Source organism: Liolophura sinensis, chromosome 1 (genome assembly GCF_032854445.1).
Source record: "Liolophura sinensis isolate JHLJ2023 chromosome 1, CUHK_Ljap_v2, whole genome shotgun sequence".
Classification (NCBI taxonomy): domain Eukaryota; kingdom Metazoa; phylum Mollusca; class Polyplacophora; order Chitonida; family Chitonidae; genus Liolophura; species Liolophura sinensis.
In genome coordinates this window covers 44,279,243-44,293,521 of record NC_088295.1, presented here as the reverse complement: position 1 = coordinate 44,293,521, position 14,279 = coordinate 44,279,243, and the positions used below count along the sequence as shown (strand labels likewise).

Below are 14,279 nucleotides of genomic sequence, written 5' to 3'. Positions count from 1 at the left end.
ACCCTTTGAAATATGCATGTATATCAGTTTGGGACAGGACAAGTTTGTAATGGCTCATTTGAAAAACAAGACGAATTAGAGATAAGCGATGAAAATTCATATTAGGCGTTTGAAACCTAGCATGACATGTGTAGTCCATATACATGACACATGTATACCAGTAGCTGTGATGCCTTCCAGGATGTTGTGAATGTTTATAATTTGATCACAAGAGTGCTGCACAATTTAAAGTGCTTGAACAGAATGCAGTGAAACCTGTGAAGGGTATAACTTTAAGATTTGTATTAATTACCTGCAGCTCTAACTCAAACCCTGTAGCATATTAAATATATGCAAATATAGTCTTCTGTGTTCCTGCTTATATGTGATAATGGTCACCCCATCAATACTTGCTGGAGTATGCTCAGTATGTCTCAATAAAGAATTGTAAAATTTAATAAAGATTTTAGTGGTTAAATTTTCATTGAATTTCTTCAAAAAATAAATTCTGGAACATTTTTTCAACCAGGGGAGACAAACCACAATACTATGACCACTGACGTTTGACACATATTGTTATGTGACCTCCAGATGTACATCTGTGTGTGTTAACAATATAATACATGACACTGTCATCACAGTATCTTTACAGAAGCATAAATTCTTCTTGACATTCACTTTAGAAATTAGACAATTAAGCTTAAACAAGCAATACACCATGAAAGGACATGACCTTAAGCCATAAATCAACCACTCAGTGAAAGAGTTCAAACTGTCAGGTAACATGCCAGCAGACTGAAATTTTGTTCCCGCGGTTTGTGACAGTGAATGTTATAAAAGAACCCACTGTGTCATTTTTGAGACAATGTATGGTAAATTAAAGTTGAGGAAAAAAACGTACATGTATACTTCTTGAAAATATATGTTTTAATTCACACTTTCAAACAAAATGATATAAATGTTATTTTCAAAATATTTACATTCAAGGATTTAAGTCATCCATTTCTGAACAGCATGCATGGCACTTCATACTTATTTATATCAGCTATATTTTATGTTTAGATTGCGCTTTAACACCTTTCCCATGTATAATACTGAAAAATATGCATATACACATACCTTACAATACATAAGACTGCAGTATACTAACACTATCTCACCTGCATGTCAATTATACACTCAATTATACTACACATGTAGACATATAATAAAAGATATGCATATGTACAAGTCCCCACGATATGGTTGAAATACTGCCGATGTGGTATTAAGCCATAATCATTCATTAATATGCATAAGCACATGCACATGTTACATAATTATGCTGTAACAATAAACAGAGACATATATTATGGAGTACACCTGTGTATGTATATTCAAATACATTATGTAGTGCTGTACATTTTTAAGCTGTAGCTCAAGCCCACACCTGCCCCGTAAACTAACACCATAGAAATTTTCCTCCTGTAAACTTTCTCTTCCATCTTGAAACTAAGACTAATGCACCACTCTTCTGTGACCCTGTAAAAAGCTTAAAACCTGATAGGAGCAGCTATCAAATTACATCTGTACATTCTATATCAAATAAAACATGACACCGCCCCTTTACACAGAGTAAACAAAGTAAAGGCGTCAGTTTCAGAACCCTTATTGCTACCTCTGTATACCTGTGACAAACAACTCTGGCTGACCTAAAAAAAATTAAAAACTTTTCATGCAACAAAACCATCCATTTCAATTTTTTTTTTTTATGTCATCTATATTTTTCTTGTACACTGTATGTTTGAAAATGTATTTATTTAAGTTCATAAATTACATCCATGGATGACAACTTTTTGGTTTATTCATGGATAAGTAATTTGTTCACTTAATCGCCCATCACCATTTAAATGTCACTGAAGAAAGTCATATTTGTCTGACTGGTATAAATATTCATTTCACTCGAGATAGGGATGGAAATACCTATCTCTGGAATTAGTGATTTGGCTTCAGATGTTAATCCCTTGACTGTAAAATTAAATGTAATGCGTGGTTTAATCCAATTCTCAATGGACTGGCTAATGCTTTACCTGCAGGCACCTGGTAAAGTGGGAAACTTTGTTTATAAATACCTGGTGAGGTGCAGAGATGTCAGTTACCTGGAGATCCGCAAAGGTGTGTCATGTAACTGGTGATGTGCAGAGGTGTCTCAGGTACACAGTGGGGTGCAGGGTACACAGTGGGGTGCAGTTGTATGTCAAGCACAAATGAGGTGCAGTGGAATGTCAGATGCACAGTGATGTACAGTGGTGTGTCAGGTACACAGTGAGGTGTAGTGGTGTATCAGGTACACAGTTAGGTGCAGAGGTGTGTCAGGTACCTGGTGATGTGCAGAGGTGTGTCAGGTACCTGGTGATGTTCAGAGGTGTGTCAGGTGCCTGGTGATGTGCAGAGGTGTGTCACATAACTGGTAAGGTGTGTCAAGTACCTGATGATGTGCAGAGGTGTTTCAGGTAACAGGTAACTAGTGATGTGCACAGGTGTGTCACATAACTGGTGATGTGCAAAGATATGTCAGGTAACTTGTGATGTACAGAGGCGTGTCCAGTAACTGGTGATGTGCAGATGCGTGTCATGTAACTGGTGATGTGCAGAGTTGTGTCAGGTAACTGGTGATTTGCAGTGGTGTGTCAGGCAACTGGTGATGTGCAGAGGGGTGTCAGGTAACTGGTGATGTGCAGAGGTGTGTCAGGTAACTGGTGATGTGCAATGGTGTGTCAGGTACCTGCTGATGTGCAGAGGTGTGTCAGGTGCCTGGTGATGTGCACAGCTGTGTCAGGTAACTGGTAATGTGTTTAGGTGTGTCAGGAAACTGGTGATGTGCAGAGGTGTGTCACATAACTGGTGATGTGCAGAGGTGTGTCACGTAAGTGGTGATTTGCAGAGGTGTGTCAGGTACATATACCTGGTGATGTGCAGAGATGTGTCAGGTGTCTGGTGATGTGCAGAGGTGTGTCAGATAGCTTGCAGTGTACAGAGGTGTGTCAGGTACCTGGTGATGTGCAGAAGTGTGTCAGGTAACTGGTGATGTGCACAGCTGTGTCACGTAACTGATGATGATCAGAGATGTCTTAAGTAATGCTCGTGGTAGATGGGCAGAGGTGTGTCATGTAACTGGTGATGTGCAGAGGTGTGTCAAGTACTTGGTGATGTGCAGAGGTGTGTCAGGTACCTGGTGATGTGCAGAGGTGTGTCAGATAGCTTGCAGTGTGCAGAGGTGTGTCAGGTACCTGGTGATGTGCAGAAGTGTGTCAGGTAACTGGTGATGTGCAGAGGTGTGTCAGGTAACTGGTGATGTGCAGAGGTGTGTCACATAACTGGTGATGTGCAGTGGTGTGTCAGGTAACTGGTGATGTGCAATGGCGTGTCAGGTAAGTGGTGATGTGCAGAGGTGTGTCAAGTACTTGGTGATGTGCAGAGGTATGTCAGGTAACTGGTGATGTGCAGAGGTGTGTCAGGTACCTGGTGATGTGCAGAGGTGTTTCAGATAGCTTGTAACGTGCAGAGGTGTGTCAGGTAACTTGTGAGGTGAAGAGGTGTGTCAGGTGACTGGTGATGTGCAGTGGTGTGTCAGGTAACTGGTGATGTGCAGAGGTGTGTCAGATAGCTTGTAATGTGCAGAGGTGTTTCAGGTAAAAGGTGATGTGCAGTGGTGTGTCAGGTAACTGATGATGTGCAGAGGTATGTCAGGTAACTGGTGATGTGCAGAGGTGTGTCGCTTTGCCAGGTACTTAGAAGTGCTTAAGTACTGCTCATGGTAGGTGCGAAAGTAATATTCTTGCGTAATGTTATCTATCCCCCATTGTTTTAATCTCTGATCCAGATTACGAGGATTAGCGACACTGCAGGAAACAAAGGAGGATTAAAGCTACCCATGATGATACCTGTTTTACGAGCTTGAATAATTTCGGCCATATTATATCTTGGAAAATGTTAAGATCTGTTTTCCAGTATTCTCTGGTAACTGGTGATGAGCACAGGTGAGTCATGTAACTGGTGAGGTGCAGAGGTGTGTCAGGTAACTGGTGATGAGCAGAGGTGTGTCATGTAACTGGTGAGATCCAGTGGTGCATCATGTAACTGGTGATGTCCAGAGGTGTGTCAGGTAACTGGTGATAAGCAGAGGTGTGTCAGGTAACTGGTGATGTGCAGTGGTACATATGTGGGTACATAATGTCAGATGCACAGTGATGTACAGTGGTGTGTCAGGTACACAGTGAGGTGTAGTGGTGTATCAGGTACACAGTTAGGTGCAGAGGTGTGTCAGGTAACTGGTGATGTGCAGTGGTACATATGTGGGTACCAGCCCCGATAGCACAGTTGGTAGAGCGTCCGCTTCGCAAGGCGGTAGATCTTGGCATTCAGCATTAAGGGGATAGTGCTACAACAGGTTGACCCCTATCAGTATAATGGCTTGGGTGGGGCAGCTTACTTGCCTTTGGTAAGTCATCTCAGTGAAGCAGCACTAGATTAAGAGCAGTGGAAATCTGTCCTGCAACAAGGAGGCACATTACATGCACTGTAAGGGCTCCGTCATCATATGTTACGTGCAATGTTAAACCCCAAACACTCAATCAATCACTCACTCACATATGTAGGTCAAGCGCACAGTGGGGTGCAGTGGTATGTCAGATGCACAGTGAGGTGCAGTGATATGCCAGGTACACATTGAGATGCAGTGGTATGTCAGGTACTCATTGAGGTGCAGTGAAGTGTCAGGTACACAGTGAGGTGTGATGGTATGTCAGGTAAACAGTGAGTGTCGAAATATGCCAGATGAGTGATGAGGTGCAGTGGTAAGTCAGGTGCAAAGTGAGGTGCAGTGGTATGTCAGGTAAAAGTGAGGTGCTGTGGTATGTCAGGTACACAGTTAGGTGCAGTTGCATATCAGGCACACAGTGGGGTGCAGTTGTATGTCAGGGGCACTGTGAGGTGCAGTGGTGTGTCAAGTACACTGTGAGGTGCAGTTGTATGCCACATGCACAGTGAGGTGCAGTTGCATGTCAGGCACACAGTGGGGTGCAGTTGCATGTCAGGTAACACTGAGATGCAGTGGTATGTCAGGTAACAGTGAGATGCAGTGGTATGTCAGGTACACAGTGTCACGCAGTGGTATGTCAGGTAACAGTGAGGTGTAATTGTATGCCAGGTGCACAATGAGGTGCAGTTTCGTGTCAGGTACACCGTGAGGTGCAGTTGTATGCCAGGTGTACAATGAGGTGCAGTTGAATGTCAGGTACACAGTGGGGTGCAGTGGTATGTCAGGTACACAGTGAGGTGCAGTTGCATGTTAGGCACACAGTGGAGTGCAGTGGTATGTCAGGTAACAGTGAGGTGCAGGTGTATGCCAGGTGAACCATGAGGTGCAGTTGCATGTCAGGTACATAGTGGGTTGCAGTGGTATGTCAGGTAACAGTGAGGTGCAGTGGTATGTCAGGTACACAGTGGAGTGCAGTGGTATATCAGGTACACAGTGGGGTGCAGTGGTATGTCAGGTAACAGTGGGTTGCAGTGGTATATCAGGTACACAGTGGGGTGCAGTGGTATGTCAGGTACACAGTGGGGTGCAGTGGTATGTCAGGTACACAGTGGGGTGCAGTGGTATGTCAGGTACACAGTGGGGTGCAGTGGTATGTCAGGTAACAGTGGGGTGCAGTGGTATGTCAGGTACACAGTGGGGTGCAGTGGTATGTCAGGTACACAGTGGGGTGCAGTGGTATGTCAGGTAACAGTGGGGTGCAGTGGTATGTCAGTTACACTGTGAGGTTCAGTGGTTCCACAATTACAGCTCTGTTTAATTTCACAACTCATGAAATCTGATCATTATAATCTCACTTCAATTTTTCTGTGGACATCTTATCAATTAAATGAAGAGACCAGAATGATCAGGTTTTTCTAAATCTCATTTTGAAAGCTTTGTCACAATGAGACAGGCATTAAATGCTGCATAAAAAGTGACTTGATCAAATCCCAAGTTTCAATATGAAGTTAAATCAGATATGCTCATAAATCTATAGGAGGAATTTAGATGAAATTTAACATAGAAAAACAACATCATGGATAAGGAAATGTATTTCTAATTAGTGCATTATCATATTATAAACATGCATCAATTAAATGGAGAAACACAGTATTGTTCTAAAAGCTCATTAGAATGTAGAGCATTGGAGGAAATATAAGGTTAAGAAAATATGGCAACAATGACATGTTAACCAAATATTCCCCTGTGGTTAATACTATTCCCTCAGATCAGGCAGACTGGCAACAGTCTGAAGGGTAACCGCTCAATTATTCTTAGACCCAGAATATCTCAAGAATTCATCCGTTCATAATCATAACATCACCTTAATTATAATATTCCATTTCACAACTTCATTTCAAGAAATTCTTAGCAAATAAATGAAAAGTTCTAAAAAACATTATTTCATCTAGATTTCCTAAATTTATTAATTGTTAAAATGCTGTCTCACTAAACTGGATTGTGTTTTTTAGGGGGCACATGTATGGCTGGTCTTAGAGATGCAATAATTTCAAACCTTGCCCAACACCTAAACAGAGAGCAAAGGAACTATTGTCACAGTGTATTGATGACAGCTCAATAAAGTCCTGCTCTATCCATCATTGTCTCTCATGTAAACCTGATGCCTCTGTAGGCTTTACAGATTATCTGATCACATCAACGCTTTGAATGGTGCCTCTTCTCTGGCATCAAGCAAAACATTTCCTACATCTTGCACATTCTTAGACCATGAGCTTCATCTTTAGTCTCTTTTTCCTTTGTATATACATTCTCTGTCTCACCCCTCATTCCTTCATCCCCCACCCCTCACCAGTCTCTCCCTTTCCCCACATCCCTTCATCTGCAATCAGCTACTAACCCCTTCATCCCCCACCCATTATCCTTAGATCCACACCCTCATAACTCTACCTCCACCCTCTATGCCCAACCATCTCCAACAAGCCACCCTTTTATCTCTCACCCCTAACTCAACTATCCATCACCCTTTATCCCTACATCACAACCCTCCATCTCCCACTCCTTTTGACTACATCCCATCATCCATCGCCCATTCCTTTTTAAGTACATCTCCACCCTCATCCATCTCTCATTCCCCCTACCTTACAACTACATCCCTCACCCCTCCTTTCTTCATCCCACCTTATCCTTGTCCTTAAACCACCACTGATCGAATCTGTGTTTCTTCATATGTAGGGTTTAAGATGTCAGTACTACAACAATACTAACATACCTGTACAGCCACCATCAAAAATATGTTCCTTCAACATAATCTGACTAACCCTCCAAAAAAGGGCCCTACCCTAACTTTTTCTTTTTTTGGAGGGGGGGGGGGGGAGGGATCATACCTCTAAAATCCTTTTAAAATCCCTGTATTTTTTATTAGTCAGAAAAATAATAAAATAAACAAAAATTTCCTACCAACCTAGCCTATTTTTTCTGACTGGGTCAGGTTACGCCCCAAAAAATTTTTTTTCAAGGCTGGCCTGATTTGCAAAGGAAAAAGCTTTCAATCCACGGAATTCTCTATTCCCATCAACTAAACAGTAAAAATTTCCATTTTCCCTTTACTATTATCCATCAATCAAAACCCGTTAATCATATTTCACATCAGGCAGTCAAGAAAAGAAAAAAATCTATACATATATGAATGTACAAAAGCAATAATAGGAGTTGCTTTACAATGTAGTGATGTGCTGGCACATCGTTGCATAAAACAATTTGTTTTGTAAGCTTACATGACAAAGTGTCAGTTTTCTTTCAGAAAAATAGAAATGACTGTAATTCAATACAGCATCAAAACTGTTACATCACCACGTTACGAACTGATCCTCACATCAGCAAGTTCAAAGGAAAACGCCATGCTTCAGGATGCAAAGCATCGTGGTTTTCTGTAAATAATTCAATTAATTCACTCCTATCTCATGCATAATTAAAGCGGTATAACACCTCGCCGCTGAGACAATACCGTCAGATTTAGTGCCACACACAGTAGGAGCTGTCTCTGTGTTCCAATAGGCTATATAGTTGTGTATATATTAGCACCGGGCAAAATGCTCTCCGGAGGGTGATGTTTGTATGTATGTGCGAATTAGCACGCGGCTGGCCAGACTATAGCCTTCCGCTCACACACATATTCGCAAAGCCTATACTGTCGGCATACCTTAATGTCGTCTTGCGGCTCCTCCTTCACAGTGGCTACCAGATCCTTGCCAGCCTCATCAGCTGCCGGAGATGTGCCTGCTTCCATGGCGGAAACCGTTCTGGCAAATGTCTCGGTTGTGTGCATGAGATAGTGGTCGAAGCTTGAATTATTGACTGGTAAGTTGAGACGGCTGTCATGCGATCTCCCATATTGATACTAATTACATACAGGCCGTGCTCGGCTGAAAGAGCCGCTTTGTGGTAGCGAATTACAAGTATTAAATGTCGTAACCCAATAGTTCAGAAAACCGTTGGTCGCGGTGGGAAATTGCGCCAGCGCAGGCTGAAATGAAAACAACCCTATCAAACTGTTAAAAAGACAGACTGATATACTGGAAAAGGTCCTTTTCGCTTTTCAATCTGTCAAGGCGCAGCTCGTATCGCCTTGCAGACAGTATAGTACGCTTCAGCCCGAGCTGTTGCGCTGTGTTTCCCTTTCAAAAGCTGGAGGCCATATCGTCCGGCCGTCTTACGATAGCAGAAAGTTTTGCGTGTGATGAGCTTGAATTAGAACAGAGAAGAAAGTGCTCAGTTACACTGAATCGACCACTCGTATGTCAGCGCAGTGTGTGGAAAACAAAAGGAATTCGAATGAATTGATAGCCTTGTGTTAATTTAAGCGTGAAATAATTGCCGATAGATGATGGAACTTAAATAACAAGGCGAAGACATCATAGCCAATGCTACAAGACAAAAGCATCTTCATCACATACACGCCATCTCTGTATAGTATGGCCTATATGACTCGGAATCTGCAACACAATATGTATGTTGTTATATATGTTTCTATTCGTATGTACAAACTGAGTGTCTGGCATTGGTTTCTATTGTATAGAAGTTGTTGATTTTCTGGCCGAATGGTATAAATGTTCTACGTTATATGCTTTACGGCCGCTCTGTGGTCGCCTTGTAACGGTTATAGGTCAAATAGGCCAGAAGAAAAGCCAGTATCGCCCTCGTAAATTTGAAATTATTCTTAAATTATTTTAAAGGTTAGACTGTAAGGTTAGATTTGTAAAACTTTCAACTTTATATAGGTGAACTGGATGTAGTATTAAAACTACTGTATAATTTTCACTTTAAAATTTTTCAGGTATGCCTGTGTGTTTTCAAATATGTTACAGCTCTTTATACCATTTCACCAATTATGCTGTTATTCTCATGAAGTAATATGTGTGGACTATCAATCTTACGTTTAAAATGTTTTGAATAGTTGAATATTTTGGCCTAAATAGATATCTTTTTTATAGACTTTCCTTTAGCTGTTCGAGGGTCCGCCGCGTCGAAATTAAGAGGGTGATATATATGTATACATCGGGAATGAGAATGATGACCCCGGTCGTGTACCGATGACTTTAAAATTGGCTTTCTCGATGCTCTTTTGACACTGCAGGAATATATACTTAGACCTACATATGTAAAGGCTGCATTTATTTGCAAATTTTACAAACCAAATATACAACACCACAGTATCATCGCACAAAACCATGCAAGAATCGTATGTATGTTCAAATCTCACTCCCAATCCCGCAGCATTGCGTCGTCCAGGAGGTTTGTCCGACAAACAAGTGGAGGGGCAGATTAGACGAAGCTGTTTTTGACTGAAGGCCTAATTTTAAACTTAAATTAAACAATAATGGCTAAATAAAAGTTGGAATTGCAATCGACTTATCTTAACTTTACATTTACTTACTGCATGGTCATATAGCCTATTTCAACTGTAAACTTAGATTTCAAATCTTGACTCAAGTCAAACCGACTGAGCCTTTTGTTTTCTCATGTGTCTTCATCCACAACCCCGAGACATCCTGGAATACGGCAATAGCAGTGGTTAATTAACGGGAGGTTTATGTACAAATGGGTGTATAAGATGGTGTGTATATAGCAGTTGTATATAGCATATATCGTCCAATTAGTGTTTGATACTTTCAAGCATGTATGGCAGTTTCTTACCAATAGAATCGGAAGTCAAAATATGTGTATTCCCAAGACTGATTGATTTATTGTTTATTCAGCCAGTGTTTAACGCCATACTATGAATATTTGATTTATATCTCCAACCGCGGTCAGTTTTCATATCGGTGGAGTGAGCGATTGAGTGCTTGGGGTTTAAAGTCGTACTTAACAATTATTCCGTCATATGACGACGACATGTTGGTGGACAGGCCTGGAGTAAAACGCAACCTTTGCTTGGTAGGTTATAGCTGCATGATTAGCTTTATAGACACGAATATAATTTTATAGTGTAGTCGTGGATGGTTTTCCCCGGGCTCTGCATGCTTTCCTCACACGATATAATGCTGACCGTCGGCGTATAAGTGAAATATTCTTGAAAACGGCGTAAAACACAAATCAGATAAATAAATAAATATAATTTTGCCATATTACTAATTGAGCGCGAACCGCTCGATGGCTTAATGGTTAGAGCGTCCGCCCCGAAGTCGGGAGACGTTGCCTTTGGATCACGAAACGAACTTAGACGAAGTCAAAACACTCCATCGCTCCATCGCGTGTTGCCAATTGAAAGACTGCGAGGTTATGCTCTGTCCACATGCAGGTAATGATACATATAGAAGAATCTCTAAAATTCCCTCTGAAAGATTGGAATTACTCCAACATCTCGTCTGTACTCACGATTAAAAGACAAGCATCGTGTAACCACGCGGACATTTCCATTGCACGTTTTACTGAGGTTTTTTCTCTGGCGTTTTAATCTGGAATCCGATATTTCATATGCAATGGGTATGTAATTTTAACCGATCTGTTCTACTCTGAGAGTGTTGTTTGTTGCAGTATGTATTTTATTTATTTATTTGATTGGTGTTTTACGCCGTACTCAAGAATATTTCACTTATACGACGGCGGCCAGCATTATGGTGGGTGGAAACCGGTCACAGCCAGGGGGGAAACCCACGACCATCCGCAGGTTGCTGGCAGACCTTCCCACTTACGGCCGGAGAGGAAGCCAGCATGAGCTGGACTTGAACTCACAGCGACCGCATTGGTGAGAGGCTCCTGGGTCATTACGCTGCGCTAGCGCGCTAATCGACTGAGCCACGGAGGCCCCTTGCAGTATGTAAGATGGCGTTTGTTAAGAATTTTCGGAAATTTAATCAAATAATATCTCGCAGTGTTTGTCTTTCACAGATTAGATCCATTTCAAAATGGTGCATAATTTTTCGTTAACATTATAAAACGTGTATTTCTAATGTCCATTATACCTTTTTAATCGTGCGTCAAACTGGATTTCTCAGATCGTGTGACATTGTTTTCCAGGTCAGACCAAATTTCAGACCGTCATTTGCATAAACTGAATTTTAACTCAGGATATGTTTCATTGTCTTCAACCGATTGAGGCCGTGTGGTTTCACTCATGTCATGTTCTGTTTTTTTGATTGGTTCAACTCAGGACTTGCGTTCCAATACTTTCAACTTAGGCTGCGCGTTCCTTTGCTTTCAACTTAGGTTGTGTACCTTTGGTTACAATTTGTTCCATGCGTGATCAGTACCTGCATGGTTTAAACCCCAGGCTCAATATTAAACTGACTTAATTTGTGCAATTTTGCCATTCTTGTTATGTGGGTTACCTGTTCATTATTTCTCTCTTTCAACACGGGCTATACTTGCCCCATTACTTGCCCCAAGCCGCGCCTTCTATTACTTTCAACTCCAGTCATGTTCCATTGTTTTCGTCTGATGTACTGGATGGGAATTGCCTTTTGCGGTTTATGGATTACACCGTATAGACATGTACATACACTATAGATTAGGACTAAAATATACCGCCCGGATTGCAGGGAAAACGGTTAGCAAAGGAGCCTTTTGGAATGCGTTTTTGACCGAAAGAATACTTTGCAGTGAACGCCGTATCCTTACACCTCGTTTTAGGTTTTCAAAAGACGCATAAATGCATTTACATGTATTTTAATGATCACTTGATTATAGAAGGAGTTACTGTACATGTATAACAAACATTTTTCATTTTCACCACGTGCTGTTTGAGTGAAGCCTGCAATATCCACATGCAGTGCGCATTTCCCTGCATGTATTTGCATTGTACAGAAGTAAGTGTACATGAACTATGGAGGCGATATGAAAACTAAATTTTGCCAAAATATGCATGACATTCATAACTTGGAGGATGGATATCTATTTTTGTCCCTCTTAGAACACGCTCAAACGTGTGAACGGCTATCTGGGGTCCCAGCAGTTCCGGGGCCTTGGCAGCCCCAGAACCCTCGCCCGATTGGTTGGGATAGTGGCGCCCTATATGCCCCTGAAGTCCCCAAATGTCCCATTACTTTTAATTTAGGCCTTTTTGCATTGGTTTCAGCCTAGGGCGTGTTTCATTGACATCAGCTGTGGTCACGTTATGTTTGCCATGCAGGTGCAAGGCGAAGGGCCGTGTTATATGTGAAAAAGTGAAAATATATTATTAAATAAGCCCCTAAATAGATTTTCGGGAAAGCAATAAGGTGTCGTTGCGTTACAACGAATATACATCCTCAAAGTTTTTATTTGGGATTTCTCAAAGTCTTGTCATTATTTTTGTAGATGAATATAGTTGCGTATGCGTATGCAGTCGGGTTGTCGCTTTCCCGCTCCAACGACTGATCGAGAACCAGATAAATTCATGGCCTTACGGGTATAGACTACATGTCATACTTCAAAGCTTATAGGTATGGTGTCGTAAGAGTTAGACAACTATATCGATCTTTGTATACATTTAAGCCTTCCATCTTTATAGTGAATATGAGAACGTTTTGATTGCTTGAAATATTTGCTTATAGATGTGGGTATATACATACATGTATGAGAAAACAAACCCTAAGTACTGTATGCACACTCGTACATTTTATATACTAGTTGGGACCTATGCTGTACGTAGGTTGTTTTGTAGTCCTATGTACAGGTATACTTGTATACGGGTTAAACATTCGCCGATTTATAATACAAAATGTTAAAATACAAGTGCTTGCAAGGTTGTGTGTACACTTGCAGGTTTAGATTGTAGCACTTGACAATATACCCATGCTGCGCCTCTGGTTCACACGCCACATCATCGTGGTGATAATATAATGTAAACCGAGATCCGGTTGCTAATATGCAGGCCTCCAAATATATAAATGACATTATATATCATTATCTCTGAACTTTTAAGTGTTATCAGATATAACATTTTTATTTTGCGTGTGTATATGGCCAGCTTTCTCTTTCTCACACAAAGGTATATACATGTAATTGCAAATTTGCACTAACGTTTGGGCACACAGACTGCATAATTAATATGACATCTTGTGGACTGCCATACAATGCCAGTCGCACAATGTAAAAGTCAAATACATCAAGCCGTATATTTGTATGCAACCATCCGTATATATATATATATATATATATATATATATATATATATATATATATATATATATATATCACCCTCCTCCCTCAATACCATGCAGTTTGTTTTATGCTGCAACTCGTGTCGTGTTTGCCCAGAATGGACATGATAAGTCAACATGATATATATATCCTCTGTCTACGGACTGAGAAATCAACGTTTTTAGAAATGGTCGACCTTATAATTTTTGTGTTCGTATCCGCCGACAGTGACACCAGTTAAAGTGACCTTTAGAATCTGCAAATCACGCGAATATTATTACAAGCAATTTATATACCATTTTGTTTTCTAACCAGTCGACATAACTGCGGAAGGCGAGTTTTCGATCCATTCCAGAAGCAATTTTAGAAGCCAATAAGATGTTTTGCCGTGTGTGTATGTTTCGTGAAAAAAAATGGAAATGGTGGCTCTCATTCAACTTGAATATCTAAAATACTGCCACCAAATACGCCGTAAACAGCGAGAAATCATTTTAATTTCATCGCTGTTTTAACAATAGCGGGAAATTAAGTGCAAATATTACCAAATTGATTGAAATGGCTCCGGTTGTTCAAAACTCATTTAAGACCAGATTTGGCTGCTGGGTTTGGTTAAAAATTTCGATATAAAATATAACTTAATACCAGTATTAGCGAATACACT

The 14,279-nt window shown here is 40.9% G+C and overlaps 1 protein-coding gene across 1 annotated transcript in view; it reads right to left on the bottom strand.

Annotated features, from left to right (window-relative positions):
* Window positions 1-8,367, bottom strand: part of LOC135482061 (sine oculis-binding protein homolog) — a 44,469-nt gene extending 36,102 nt beyond the window's left edge. The window contains exon 1 of the mRNA XM_064761892.1: window positions 8,199-8,367. Within this exon, the coding sequence (XP_064617962.1) occupies window positions 8,199-8,324 (126 nt within the window). The 5' untranslated portion in view covers window positions 8,325-8,367. The remainder of the gene's footprint in view (window positions 1-8,198) is intronic.
* Between the last annotated feature and the right edge of the window lie 5,912 nt (window positions 8,368-14,279).